The following is a 15,112-nucleotide window of genomic DNA, read 5'->3' on the forward strand; positions in this document are numbered from 1 at the left end:
TCATCTTTGTGGTGTTTCAAATATGATAATCATATTTTCTAATCTCTTACCTAAGTCATTTATGAATATGTTGAACAGTGCAGGGTCTAGACTGGAGTCCTGTAGGACGCCACTTGATATTGTCCTCTAGCTTAAGACAAAACCATTTACATACATTTGTGGGTACAATTGTTTTAAGTAGCTGTGTATCCATCTAATAGTAGTACAGCCAGCCCTCATTTTGTCATGTTCTCTTTTAGAATTTCAAATGCTTCCCATCTGCATAGCCAATTCACTTCTGGTATTCTTCTCTCTCTTCCTAGACCATGTCTTTTGACAGGAAAGAGTGAAGAAAGCATCACCTGTGAACCCAGTTATTTCCCTTCGTGCCCAGCACATCTTCAAGCCTTCTGGCTGTGTCATTTCTGGCTGTGGATCAATAGAAAGAGTTTTATATCAGTAGGCTTAAAGGGTCTTCAGAGTCTTTCTCCCACATTCTAACGTGAACCCCAGAAAGGCAGCACCCTTGTTTTTATAGGCTATCTGGCTGACAATTTGCTCCTTCAGTCCCTCTCAGTAGAGAATCTCTTATCGCCATCATATGTTGCTTCTTTCTCTTTAGGAAAAGGTAGCAATCCTTCACTTTGCAGTGTATCTACAGTCTTCTTCCTTAGTCCCTGAGATTTGGGGCAGCTGCTCTTCATCCAGGGGTCCAGGAACATCATCAACTGGGAAGTCCTGGATTCTATTCTGAACTTCTGAGCATTCAGAGTTCTTCTCAACAGACTTCAGTCTTTGTATCATTCCTCCATTTCATCATCCCCTCTGCTGGGTTTTCTTCTGTCTCCAGAAAGCTTCTTGGTGTTGTTGTCTACCTACAAGCTATTCTCTGATTCAAGAATTTCCCATCTTTTCTGGTAAATTTTTGCTCTATCCCCTTCATCTTTTCTTTTAGGACAATAGCCTGTACTTGCCACATATATAGTTCTTGTTGTTTTCTTTGGAAAACAAAGTGGCTTACCCCTTGCAGGTCACAAGAGCAGTTCCCTCCACCTCCGCATTCCTCTTTCTATGTTGAAAAGTATATTCCAGAATATACAGAGAGACTTTATTTTAGTTTTCTCCCTTTTGAGGGGTATAAAGAAAATCATTGGAATTATGGTGTAATTCTCATTTAGAGTGTTGCTATTGTTATAGTTGTAGTCTTGTTCTAAGATACTAATTTTAAAAAAATTGTGTTTTTAACATTTGACTTCTGTCTTACTGGGATCACTTTTAATGATACATGGGCAAAAATATATAAATAATATACATAAATATTCAGAGCAAATTAATGACAGATGGGCATTGCCCTCTGCTCTTAAGGATAATGATGCTGTACTACCCCGTTGTCAATCTTCACTCTAGTCCATGTCATCCACTGCCATTAAAGGTAAGAGAATTGTCTTTCTCTTCTTAAACTCAAAAAACCAAGACATTAGCTTTTGTCAAGTGTGTATAAACTATTTCCCATTTTCATCTTTTGGGGTTCACCCTATAGAGCAGTGGCTGATGGTTCAAAATTTATTTTCTATATGCAAAGGCTACTAACTTAGTTAAGCCTTTTCCTGCACCTATGCTGAGTGGACTTAGACTTCTGGAAGAGTACACCAGTCCACATTAATAAACTCAAGCTAGACACTGATGAAGTCTACAATGTACTGGTGTATAAGTAGGAAGTATATCAATCGTTGATTGTTTGGACCCAAAAAGCTTGATTTGAATTTTAGTAAAGTAAGCCAAGAACCACATCAAAGCTTTGGTATTAAATGTATGTAAGGAGGAAATATACAAAATACATAATTAGTTTCTGGAAAACCATTATCAATTATAAATGGTCCCAGAGTTAAGTGGGGATGTACTGTATGATTGCCATTTCTGTATGGCAGAAAGAACTAGCTCAAGAAGTATATTCCCTCTAGATTCAGGTATTTGGTAACTACCTTAAATGTATTTCTCTGGTGTTGTTTTTCCAGTATGTTTCTATTCTAGAAATGAAGGGTCTGAAGGACTACCTGCTTCAGTGCTACACAACTGTTCCTCTTTCTTTAACCCCTTCCTCCGCTGGGCTATTGCGTCATGAATATCATTTGCAATATTTTGTACTTTCACTTGCTCAGAAAATGGTAAGTTCTTTGCTTCAACTATCTGTTCTGGATTGCTTGTGACTACTTGCTCTGTATTTAAAAATCCCTTGTATGTTTTACTTAAGCCATTAGCTTAACAGTTTCTGGACATGCTTTTGAGTACATCCTCAAGCTTCCCTGGAACTTCTGTTTCCCTGGGGTCTTCGATGCACAGTATTTATCTATAAACCATCCTGTAAGGCAAAAGGTTTTTACAGGTTAAAAGAAGCAAAAAATAGAATGAAAAGATTATAAAGTTTGTTTAGAATTGATAAAATTCTAAAATCATTAATACATTTTACTATTAAGTCTTGTAAAGCAAATTGCTTTGCAGGTCTACCTGAATCATACACAAATAAAACAGAACAGAGCTATCCATTTCAGTTAGCTGAAATAGTTCCAGTATATATTGTCCTTTTACATTTTTCTAATCAAATAGTTTGTGTCTCATGTTTGCTAATTTATGAGCAGATAACATGAAATTACATAGATCATTTTGTCTCCAAATCATAGTAAGTCATAAAGTATATCTGAGATTTTTATCAAAATAAAAATGGGAGGTAGATTTATGGAGATAGTCATACACACAATATCTGGAATATCTGTGTAGTGTCTTTTGTTACTTTTCTACCTGTTGTGGCCAAAAACCTGGCACACTTAAATAAACCAAATCACTTTGAACATACAACATAAATTTATTAAGCACGCAAACAACAACAGTGTACACAGAGCTCCTAGCAAAGTGTTGGCAGCTTGCTGAGGAGCGCTGAAGAGATGCAGAACTACAGGTTAAGGACCTTTGGCCTACCACATTACAAAGACAAGACAAAGAAAAAGGCAAACAGAGTGTAAATTGCAGCATGACATCTAGCTCTGAGTTCCACTGATTATGTTAGCACCAGATGCCAGGGTCACAGTTAGGATAAGGAATGTAAGTTGATTTTGGTCAAATTTGCTTGTCAGTCTTTCCTAGATTCCTTTTTTTGTTTTTTTTACATTGGTCTATAGGATCAAATGTTTTTCCTTGAATATTTTCTATATTTGATTCTAATATTCTCATCCAAATTAAATTGGCCAGGCAGTACTTCCTCTGTTACATTATTTTAACTGTTAATTATAGAACTGCGGAGGAGAAGACAGAAGAATGTAGTGGGGGGAGCAAGACGGCTTGGATGTGGCTGTGGCTTCTTGGGGCTGGCTGGAGCATTTCATTCTCCAGTTTCTTTTCTGATTGTTTTTGTTTAAGAAATGGAAATAAAGAAACTATGAAATCCTATGTCCTTCTACTCTGATTTGTTGGAAAAGAATACAGCATGGTACTTCGTTAACCATTGTGATTCTTGAAGCAATTAGATTTTACTTTTTTTCCTCCTCTGAAATACATTCCATTTCAAAGAATTTGAGAGCCTTGTGCAGAGAATTCATTAACTATAGGTTGAAAAAGTGTGGGTGAGCTATGCACCAATGGCTGACAAATCTGGAAGTTTGAAAAACCCAAGTCTCTGTCTTGTTCTATTTCTTGCCAAGTTAAAGACAAAGTTATACTATATTGAGTTGATTTGGGGACAATGTGGAAGTATTAGCAGGAAACAGATTGTTAGAATATTTAGCAAAAGTAATGCCATTTTAGAACAAAAGGAGTAAAAACATCATTTGAACGAGGCTAGAAGAACCTACAGCAGATACCAGATAAAGAAGCAAGTAGTCAGGTAGAAAGACATTCCTAAACAAGTACATGCCTAACCATTATGCACATGCTGAAGAGATACAAAGGAAAGTATAAAGGGGGGTATTTGGCAGTGGTCCTTTGCGGCCACTGCCCAACCCTGCTTATTTGCTGTGATTGGGCTCTTTAAATAAAGAAATACCTGATTCTCCACAAATATCATCTGGCATCTTCTTTCTTGGCTTGGAAATAAACCTAGGGAAGGGTTATTTTTCTTCCAGCAAGATGAAGGTTTATTTGTGGCAGATAAAAACAGCCCATTGTTGCAACTGTCATAAATTGTCTCATGCTGTCATATCCCTTCCTCTGTGTCAGTGACAGCAATATTTTCACATATGGTTTTTGTTTTTGTTTCCTATGCAGGCGGATACTTGTCCAGATTACAACCAACACGCTTCACTCCATCACTCTGTTGCCATGGCATTGTTAAGTCGCTTGTTGCCAGGCAGTGAGCACCTGGCTCATGAGCTACTCAGGGGCCTTGCTTTTAATCCACAACTGATTCCGTAAGTTTTATTCTCCTTTCCGTCACCTTCTCTTATCCTTGATAACCCTTTATTAGAACTTTGGATTTGGGGAAGCTGTATGAGAGAGAAGGAAAGAGTTTTCCAAAAGAATCTTAGCTAGAGTACCCTAAAGTTAAAGTAAGCCTTATTTATTCAGTCTTTTCTAGGTTTCCTTGAAGGATAATTTCTCTCACAGCCACATTGCAATGAAGTACCCTTTTTTTCTTACACCATTCAGCTCTTATAAATCCTAATCATTTTTAATTTGTATTGTAAAGTTCTTCTGCAAAAGTTCATTCCTAAGATTGCAGTACTTCTTAAAGTATAAACATTGCACAGTGGACTAACTTGAAGTAAGGGAGTAAGCGAGAATTTACAGCCACCTCGTCTAATCCCAGTACTTTCTTTTCTGCACTAACCTGAGTCAAACAGAGATCTCAAGAGCAGGGACCAATATTGAAACCCCATGTCACCTTCTGATTGCATAATTTCTCCAATATATTATGCGGAGTTTCAGGTGTATGCATTGCTCTGGTTTCCTGTCTTGAAGATAATCATACCTGGCACTTGGCAGTTTCCATGTTTATGGAATAAAGTGAAAAGAAATTAATGCCACCAAATTTCAAGCATTACTTATTTGGAGTACAAACTTGCCCAGTGCCTAATGCTCACGTGCAATGTTATACAGTATGTTCTGCAGATACACTGAAAGTTCTTGTCTTTTTTTCTCCAAACGGTTGATGTCAGTTGTGAGTTAGATATAACTGAGCAAATATGTCCAGTGGACGACTTCTGAGGCTCCAAACAACTTTTTAAAAAAAAATTAAAGGGGAAAAAGGAACTCCGCAACTTTTAAATTTAGATTGAGGCTTCTCAATCTCACAGATGTGTCTATGTATATATGTGTGTATGTAAGTATATATGTATGTGTATGTATACACACACTTATTTTTACAGGTTATGGTGATACATTTAAAAAATATCTTTTCTTTCTGAAGTCTTAGTATTTTAAAAATTAATTGGCAAAATTGTACAAGCTGAGCCAAGAGGTTCCTGAGCTTTTTCGTAATTACCTGAACTTTACATTTCCCTTTTGGGGTATGTTGCCCTTGTTAGGAATGGATAGCAGTCTAAGACAACTGGGTTGGCTAGTAAACTTTAATCATAAGCATAATACAATCATCACTTTAGACTTCATTCTTTAGGAAGATATTTTTGTCAATTTTTTTTAGAATGGTCCTTGTCAGTGGTGATCCATATCTGAATCAAGCAGGGTGGAATTGCCGATCACAAATAAGTATTAGAAAATCTTAAACTTTATATTTGGTAAAAAATGGTATGGATTTTTAAAAGATTAGGCAAATTGATGGAAGCTTGATTTCTCAGTGGCTTAGGCAGTGATACTTTAAATGGGACATCCATACTCAGGGAAAGTGGGTGTGTATGCAAGGTCTTGCAAATAAATGGGGCTTGCCATGTTATATCAGGTTTACCCCAAAGGAAGACAACCCTGAATATAAGATGAACTTTCCACAAAAAGGTATGCAGAAAAAAAAGGTTATACACTCTCACCGCTTCACTCTCACTGCCATGTTCTTCGTTTTTTATTATCTTCATTTTTCTCACCTTTTCAGACTCCAACAAATCCTATTCAGTTCCATCTATGGATCTGAAATGCAGCCTTTTTTTTCCTGAATATTGATACTTCAAATAGTCTTTAAAGGGCCTGCTCGTTACTGTATCTGTGTGCTGATATATCTGTCTGTCTGTCTGATTATCCATCTATCACTACTGCATCTGGTACCTGCAGTTGTGATGTTATTCCCTGTCTCTGATAATTTTCTATATTTCTGGTGTAGCTGATACTATAATATATTTAGGGCAAGGATTCCTTTGTTTAATAATGCTCTTGGTCATGTCTTCCAGTCAAAATTCAATCATTCATTAATTCTATATATATCCATCCTTTGTTATGATGGCAAAACTATTTTGAGGGGCCACTGAATGATTCCTGAATTGATTTAGCCCATAGAAGCTATTTGTCTGATTACTTCCATCTTCTTATATTTGTCTCTGTTGCATTAAATTTATTTCTAGTCTTACAACTGTTAATGCATACTGAGCTTATAATTTGCATAGGTTTTGCAGTGGCTATAGACTAAGATACTGTAAATGGGACATGCATGTTCAGGGGAAGTGGGCGTATGTACAGTTCCAAAAGTAAATGGGGGATGCCATCAAATTATATGGTGATCTTTATAACTTTGCTCACGTTCCCTTTAGTTCTTCCACCTGTCTCTTCCATACAGTCTGCCATTTCTGCATTCTTTTAAGATGCTCTGACATAAACAATGGAGTGCCTGCATGAGCAGCACAGCCATACAGAATTGAGATCCTCCTGCTCTTCTCCATTCGTGCCTTTCTTACCTTATTGACAGTGAAGCTTGTGTGCATAGATGGACCTTGTTACTCACAGGGGCTACATTCCAGAGTTCAGCTACAGATAAGATATAGAGCCTTTGGGAATGGGAGGGGGGAGAGTTTTGGAGCACCAGAAAATGACCAAAAAAAAAAATCACCTTATATATAAAGAAAAAGAAAAGTGAGTAATGCATACTGTACTGTGCCTTGGCCATCCACTGTATCTCCTACTCTTTCAATTTTTTAAAAAAATGTATTTTATTCAAAGTAGGAAAAGAAACCAGAATAATTTTCTACAGTCTCTAGCCTGTAGCAAAATCAAAAACAAGCAAGAAAGAAAAAAGTGAAGTTCCTTTATTCCATCACCTTTGAATCTCCAGCCTGCAACATAATCAAAATAGGGAAGCAGGGGAGCACTCCTCCTCCTCAAAGCCATATAAATTATTGGTGTCACTTTCTGATGGTGACTCAGCTGTGGTGGGTGTAGCTACATTTCCAGAGTAGCTGGCTGTGATGCTTTGCTTTGCCTTGCTTTGCAGAGCCCAGAAGGTATCCTTATTGAGTTGCAAAGTAGCTCCCAGCTGTCTTTTGAACAATGCCACACTACATCAGGGGATCACGTTCCTACACTTGATCCCCAAACCACTCTCTACCTGCAAGATCTCAGAGAAGTTTTTTGGGATAAAGAACTTGGAAAGCATATATTTTTCTCTGATTCCTTGATCTCAGGAGCTGTCTAGATGAGGAGATCTGTTAGCTCCACCTGAGGGAATTGGAGAAGGTCCAGCATTTTATGCAACTCTATTTTCAAGTCCTTCACCAACATATATGCAGAGTTGACAATCCACCATAATTCATCTGCTATTGATGGAATGGCTGCAGCAAATGAAGAGTTGACTGCCTTGTGCATCTGTCCATCCCTCCGAGGGATGTTAATGTTTTCAAGGCAGTTTTCAACGCTGTAGCTCCTCCAGCAATTGCTGACTGATAAAGAGGAATTGTTTTCCATGGGAACCAGCATCCTGGTAGGCATGGTACATGTAGTAGGACTTGAAAGTCACTACCAGACCTTGGCCCATTAGTTAAATCAAGAAAGGGGTGTTGGGTTTCAAGAAAGTGATCTCCTGGATGGCCAGTTGTATTGACAAGCAGCAGAGGACTGTAAAGGCCAGGGATCTTGAAGGTTTGACAGCATGATGTTTCTGCACCTCATCTAGAAAGCAATTGCTTATAGCAGAGAAAGCATTGTGGTTACCCACACTTGCATGCTGGTTCTTTAGAATATACAAATTTGATTTTTATTCCTTCAAGACACATGAGTCCTGTGCTTGGTACAGAAGCTTATGCTTGATCACACAGACCCCAGCATGCTAGAAGAGTAAGGCAGTCTGTCAGGCACTTTCGCAGCTACCTAAACTGGAAGTGATTCTTCCCAAATGTGATTCTCACAAAATTCACATTAGCAAGATATATTGAAATGGGTGGGATGGGTTTCCAAGAATGCTAGCAATTGAACTATTGTTCCTTTGCAGGTAATATATCCCCATATACATTAGGATGAAGACTTTTTTATTTTTTTTCTAATAGCCGTTCTTTGATATTGGAGATGAGTCTTTTCACTAGTAACAGCAAAACTTACAGCCAGCTGTTTCTATAATAGTCTCCTGAACCTTTATCAGACTGGGCATTATTATATGGTTCTTGAAACCTGGAGTGCTTCTTTCTGATTTGCTGATGAAAGGGTAAGAGCACATCCATTTCCAGAATAGGCCAGACTCATTGCACTGAAGATTTGGTCTGGCCTGTACCTTACATAATTAATCAGCCAGTACAGCTCTGCTGGACTGGATATCTTTGTATTACCTTATGATAATCCACTTATGCAGTTTTCCATGCCAGTTTGGCATTATGGAAGCTGTAATGGTGCTTGAATCTTTGAAACCAGTGGCTCCTTGCCTGGAAACTTCACTCAGCATTTTCTATTACAAACTCTCTGTACAGCCACAATACTTCTTCATGGATTACTGGTCTGCTCAGTGGCATGTTGTTCTGGGCTTGGTCTTCTGTCCATAGGGCGAGGGTCTTTTCCATCCATTCCAAGTGGGGATTGCATGAATGGAGCGCCACCTTGAGTTTCTGAGATGTGCCAAAGACCACACTGAGCAAATACTGACTTCACCTTTTCTTTATGGAGTGGACAGTGACTCACTGATGTCCTAACACCATGAAAGAGAAACCGTGTTGACACAGCAAGCCAACAAGTTCAGCAAATTTCACCTTCTTGCTCATGGTCAGCACTTTTTTGGAACATTTGCCACCTCCCTCAGTAAAACTTCCCAATAAGCATTTATCATTCTGTCACTGTAGAGGGCATACTATAACATAGAGGAAGGAGAGGTCCATAGAAGGTAAGAATCCTGCAGACCATTAGGATCACTGGGTAATTGTCGAGGTGAGGGCAGAATTCCCTTCAATGGCTTACTCAAAGAATGACCATATAAGGTAACTACTACAGATCAGCGGGGTATATAATGCCAGTTTCACTATGTTAGTGCATATACAAAATGGTGGACCTTGGCAAAAGCCACCAATACTCAGAACTACTTGCCACAGGCATTAAGTTCAGTTATATATTATTAGCTGTGGGATATATATGAATCCACAAATAACAGAACTCTGGATAACAAGGTCCACCTCTATATGCAACAGGATCCAACTTCTGCTCTTCTTCCTTTTTACCTCCTAACCCTAACCCTAACCCTGCTTTTCTTGTTCCTGGTGCTTATCGAACCTGACTGCCCCTCCCATTCCTTTGCTTTATTGACTATCTCTCCTCCCTCTGTCCTCCTGCCTTTTTTACCACCTTATCAGATAAACAACACAGCTAGCTTCTCCAACTCAGCTGCTTCCCTCCTTGGTATGTATGGTAGCATTTTGTCCCTTGATGTTTCTTCCCCTCCCTTTCATCTTTCATCTGTTTTCATTCCTGTATTCTCAGAGAGATGTATAGCGATGCCTGCCTGGGTTTCATTGCTCGTGATGAACAGAATGTGCATTTATAGCCATCCACTTTCATTGCAGCTTTCATTTTTGTGTCTTTAGCTAAATAAAGACAACCTTCCACATTTCACAGGAAAATTACTTAAGGAAAAACACTCCTCTTCCTATTTATAGCATATTCCGCATTTATGAACTTCCCCAGCAGTATCTGTCAAGCCCCTGCTGGAAAAAGGCAGTTCTTGTTTTATTAGCAGTTACCTACTGTAAACAGTGGGATTTATTTGTAAATACAGTAATAATGGGCTTTATTAGGGATTAAAATAGGACATACTTGAATATTGTAAAAACCCTCTGTATAATCTGTTTTCCCCCTTTTTTCAGTGAAGGCAAAGTGGGAGGACCAGAAGCTGCTGACTTCTCAGACCTTCTGCACTTGAATTCAAAGGCAAAGCCATTACAGCTAAGCTTAACAGCTCCCATTTCTCCACTCCCTAGTTATGGTGCTTTATTGGAAGAAGCTTACCGACAACTTCCACTGATACAGTCGTGTTTTCTCTTTCATTTTACCTACTTGGAGCCAGCTCTTACTCATTCTAGAGATGTTTATCAAGGTCAGACTCACCTTGTCCAATCCATGCTGCTTCCTGAGGTCAAAGGGCCTATCCTGCCTTCGGATTGGCTATTCCTTCCTCTTATCAGCCTCTATAACAAAGCAACTGGGGCAGAAACACAGCAGGCCACAGAAAGCCCTCTCCCTCTAAACCTTGTGACTATTGTGACTCGGAATCTACAGTGGATCCTCCTGTTGGAGACTTGGAGGGCCAAAGTCTTTCAGGGTATCCCGGTTGCAGCCAAACTCGCAAGGCTTATGTGTGTCTTCCTCACAGGCAGTGACTTATTTCTGGAAGGCCCTGTGCATTGCTGTACAGCAGCTCTGCTCTCACTTTACTGCCAGTCCAAAGACTTTGAGTCCTTGAATTTGGATGCTCCTCTCCCTGGCTTAGCTTCTTTCTATGACCTTTACATAAGCTTCCTAGAACAGTTTGAAAGTGTCTCTTTTGGAGACCCTCTCTTTGGAGTCTTTGTGCTTCTTCCTTTGCAGAGGCATTTCAGTGTTCAGCTGAAGATGGCTGTCTTTGGAGAGCATGTGAACACCTTAAGAGCTTTGGGAGTTCCACTCCAACAGGTATGTCTTACAATTGCTGCTTGAGAGCAGATCGCTCAGCCGCTGTAGTTGAGTCAGCTGCTCAGAACTAAATGGATGCTTGAGCTTCTTAAAGGGAATGAAGAATTTTCTTTGGACGTTCTAACCAAAGAAAGATTGAAGGTCTGTGTGACAATTCCATTTGTGTGCAGAATGCCAAATCCATCAATGACCTCATAAAGATTTATTTTACAGCACAGAGGAAATGCAAATGAAAAAGGTATGTGCTCCAAGTACTGGCATAGCAAGTATAATCTTGCAATTAATAGACTTTAAGGTAAACAATGTCCCAGGAGCACCTAGAGCATCCACTTCTCCAGAATAAGGATCTTAGGGTGTGGTGGAGAGAAATGGAAAGTGCAATGAAATGGAAGCAGCTTCCAAAATTGGGAATTGCTTAATACTCTTCCAACGACCATAGTGAGGGCTGCTTGGTTTGGTCCAAGTCACAGGCAAATAGAATATTATCAGCCTCTGTAGTGAATGTGAAAGAAAAATCCTGAATGGAGCAGCTGTTTGTTTCATTATATGCCTTAGTATGATTGATGTCCATATGCACTGGCTCTTAACTTGATGTATTTGCTAAATATGACCCAGGGCCTTAATTTAATTTGGAGTGATCACTTTGTATTCAATTCAATTATTCCTGTAGCCTTACCATTTTTAGTGAAATCTTTGTAGTTACCTTGAGGCGTAGCCTGGATATCAGGGAGCTGGAGAGCTTGGAGACATAAGGAGGAATAGTTGTGGACCCCCAAAAAAGTCATTTAGAAAGAAATCTCACATAAACCTCTAAAGCTCTGAGACTCAGAGCGCTTTATGTTAATGGAGAGAATAGACCAGCAAAGGGAAGAATAGGCAGGATAGTAACAAGAATGAAGCAGCTTGTTTCTTATACTGTATTGTAGCATGGAACATGTATGGATTTGAATCGCTATAGCTAAAGCGATAGTGAGATCAATTCTTAATTTTTAAACTAAGGCAGAATTGACACTTCTGTCTGTTAAGTACCATTGGATGCTTCCATTCTGGGCTATTCTTACCTGTTCCTCTAATTACTATGGATTAAGCTAAGAATTTTTTTTGTATGCAGACAAGGCTAGTATTTAAAAAGACATATTCCTTTCTTTGCAGTTCCCTTTGCCTCTTGAGCGATACATTTCTCCTCCTGAAGACAATCTCAACCTCTTAAGTCAATACTTCCATGCCCTGGTCACAGGAACCTTGCAACATCACTGGTGTCCTATACTTTATGTGGTTGCAGTGGCCCATGTCAACACCTTCATTTTCTCCCAGGAAAATGTCCCACAGGTATGGGGTAACTTTTCACAGGCTGGCTAGGAGCCATCCTGTTCTGCCAATTGTAAAACACACACACACTCTTCCTGTGATGGCTTTTTCTTAACAGCAGTATGAGTAACACTTGCACTTTCAGCTGGAATGTTCCATATAGGTGTACTTCAGCATCAACCTGGATTTGTCATTTGGATTATAAATGTAATAAAACAGTTTGTGGCATCATTGTAGGGACTGCCTGTGAAGCAAATCCATAAATATCAATTTATGGTCCAGATTAGCCAGCTCTTTATCGAGATGCAGATTAGATTTTCCTTCTGCCATTTGTAATTGGACTTAGTTCAAACTGCTAATTTTTATCTTGATTGAAAACTATTTGAGTTTTTAATTATAAGTTAGTAAATGAGTTTTGCCTTCATTGATATTTCCGGTAAGTTACCTTTTAATGAAAGAAGGGAATTAATCATAATAAAGAGATGTTTTCCACAAAGAAAGTTTTGCATGGCTTTTTTCTCCTTTTTATCTCATAGTGCCATTCAGTAGTGCAAGCCACAATATAAAACCCATTATCCTCAGGCAGCATACTAACTACGCAACTGAAACTCATGCACTCATACAATCTAGGAGAGATGTCCCACATTCTTTGCCTCACCCTTGGTTGTTACAATGGATGCCAATTTCCTGTATGTCTTTATTTCACATGCCACCATACAAATTGTCTGGAATTTGTGACATTGGGTACATATGGAGTGGATAGAATCTTGAATAGATTGTGATTGTAGACTGTTGGCTCAGTTGTTAGGGATGCTGACAGAAAGCTAGCAAGGTGCTAGTCCAGAAAGAACAGTCCAAAAACAAGATGCCTCTTTATTAATTCTTCCAGACTCTTCATTTGGAAAATAAAAAGGCTAATACATAGGATTTAGAGATGTCAGCTCTTCAAATTGTCTTAATTCTTTGAGACAACTGAAGAGTCCTTTCACTTCAGAAAGAAGCTAGAACTGTCTGAAATCTAATGTCTTCTATGTTTTGTCTCAGGAGATTGATGTTGCTCGAAGAAACATGTTACAGAGGACCTGGGTCTTTAAAAATGAGGTAGTTATTTGAATCAGTTTTTCAACACCAGTATTGCGAGTAAAGTCTTCCATCATACTCCCAGCCTTGAAAACAAATCTTCACGGGATGTATAAATACAGATTGGGCTGAAATACTTTAACCAAGGGCATCTCAGTGTTAACAAATTCCATACCGATTTCTGTTCTGATATCTTTTCCCAGAAGCTATAGTTTCTTGAAGGATGCCCAATTTATATTGAACACCAAGCAAAGTCCTCTGCATGTTCTTGCTATAGTTGCAATTTAGTGCTAATGCTCTAGCAAATATGCCTTTCAGAGGTGTGCTTATGCTTCCACCTGGTATACAACCCATCTGGGGGATGGAGCCCAGTTGAATAATTTGTCTAGAAAATACTCTCAGATGTGCTGAGGCTACAGAGTGGAGGGAGCACTCCTAAACATTCTTACATCCAGCAGCAGAACCGTTTGTCTCTATGAGCCACTTTTTGTTTAACTCAAATCCCTTTTCATCCACAAACTCGGTGGAAGGGTATAGACAACCTACTAAATGTAGTGGGAGAAAAGGAGTACTAATGTAAAATATACGTAGAACTTTGAATGCTTAATTCATTTTTTAGTCATCAATACTACCATGTTATTACTGTTGTTTAGTGCACAGTCAATAGTCGTAGCTGTAGGAAAAATTATCCGCAGCTCAGTATTGCAGTTAATGTAGAACTGATAAGCTGCAGATCTTCCATGGCAAATGTATGGATTGTATGAATTGGATACAAGAATTAAATAAGTACTATGTATTTTGTCTTTTCCCCTAATTCAAGATTTGAGGTTATATTGGGTTTTACTGGGAAAATTGTATCTCTCTTCCATTCACCCTTAATTGATTGTTACTTCTTTCAGGGATTAAAGAAACATCTTCTCTATTACAAGAGGGCAAATAAAGAGAACCCACTGGGGTTTGACCTTTACGAAGAGCTTCCTGCCATTCGACTGAAATACCTGCAAGCAATAACTAAGAAAGAATGCAGTGAGGAAACCTCCATTTCAGACAGATAAAGAGGACTCTGGCTGACTAACTGAGGAAGTGAGTGCCAGTGGACAGAGATTTTGGAAAAGTTTGGTTGGGCTCATGGGGCTGTTCCTGAGCACAACAGGAAAGAATCTGCAGTTGCTCTCAGCCTGGCCCAGTTTTGATAGAACATTTGGACTGTATCATCTTTTCACTTAGTTGATGTTTTACTTTGGGGAGAAATAAAAATAAGAGTAAGAAATGTATATATTGAAATGAACAATAAATGATCTTTGATAAATAAACCATGGTGCAAATTTGACATGTTGGCAGGGAAAGCCTTCTTTACCTGAAATGATAATTTGATGTCTAGTGTTGCATCTGACTGATACAATGTGGTACAAATATCTGGGGAACAGGAAACTGACTCTCTGAAACAGTCCTGAAGGATACAGTCAGATTCTGCAGCTGTTTCTGAGCCAGACTTCTCAGGAAAACCACATTAGAAGTTTTCATCTCTGCCCTAGGCCACCTGCCCCTCCTTTCCTCCTGTCTTTCTGCATTAGCTGCTTTTGCTCTATTTTTATAACCTTATTATATTTAATACAGTTATCTTTCGCAGAACAGGATGCTTTGACAGCTGCAACTATTGACCATAAGAGAAAGAGAAAAAAGTGATTGGTTGGCTGGAAACATGTGCTGCGAAAAATGAAGCATTATTGAGCTGAATGAA

General features: G+C 38.9%; 1 protein-coding gene across 1 annotated transcript in view; it reads left to right on the forward strand.

Moving 5' to 3' along the window:
• Window positions 1-14,701, forward strand: part of RPAP1 (RNA polymerase II associated protein 1) — a 68,156-nt gene extending 53,455 nt beyond the window's left edge. The window contains exons 20-25 of the mRNA XM_063289917.1: window positions 1,995-2,144; window positions 4,234-4,376; window positions 10,179-10,983; window positions 12,136-12,312; window positions 13,336-13,392; window positions 14,271-14,701. Of these exons, the coding sequence (XP_063145987.1) occupies window positions 1,995-2,144; window positions 4,234-4,376; window positions 10,179-10,983; window positions 12,136-12,312; window positions 13,336-13,392; window positions 14,271-14,426 (1,488 nt within the window). The 3' untranslated portion in view covers window positions 14,427-14,701. The remainder of the gene's footprint in view (window positions 1-1,994; window positions 2,145-4,233; window positions 4,377-10,178; window positions 10,984-12,135; window positions 12,313-13,335; window positions 13,393-14,270) is intronic.
• The last annotated feature ends 411 nt before the right edge of the window (window positions 14,702-15,112 follow it).

The sequence above is a fragment of the Candoia aspera genome, chromosome 1, assembly GCF_035149785.1.
Source record: "Candoia aspera isolate rCanAsp1 chromosome 1, rCanAsp1.hap2, whole genome shotgun sequence".
Classification (NCBI taxonomy): Eukaryota; Metazoa; Chordata; class Lepidosauria; order Squamata; family Boidae; genus Candoia; species Candoia aspera.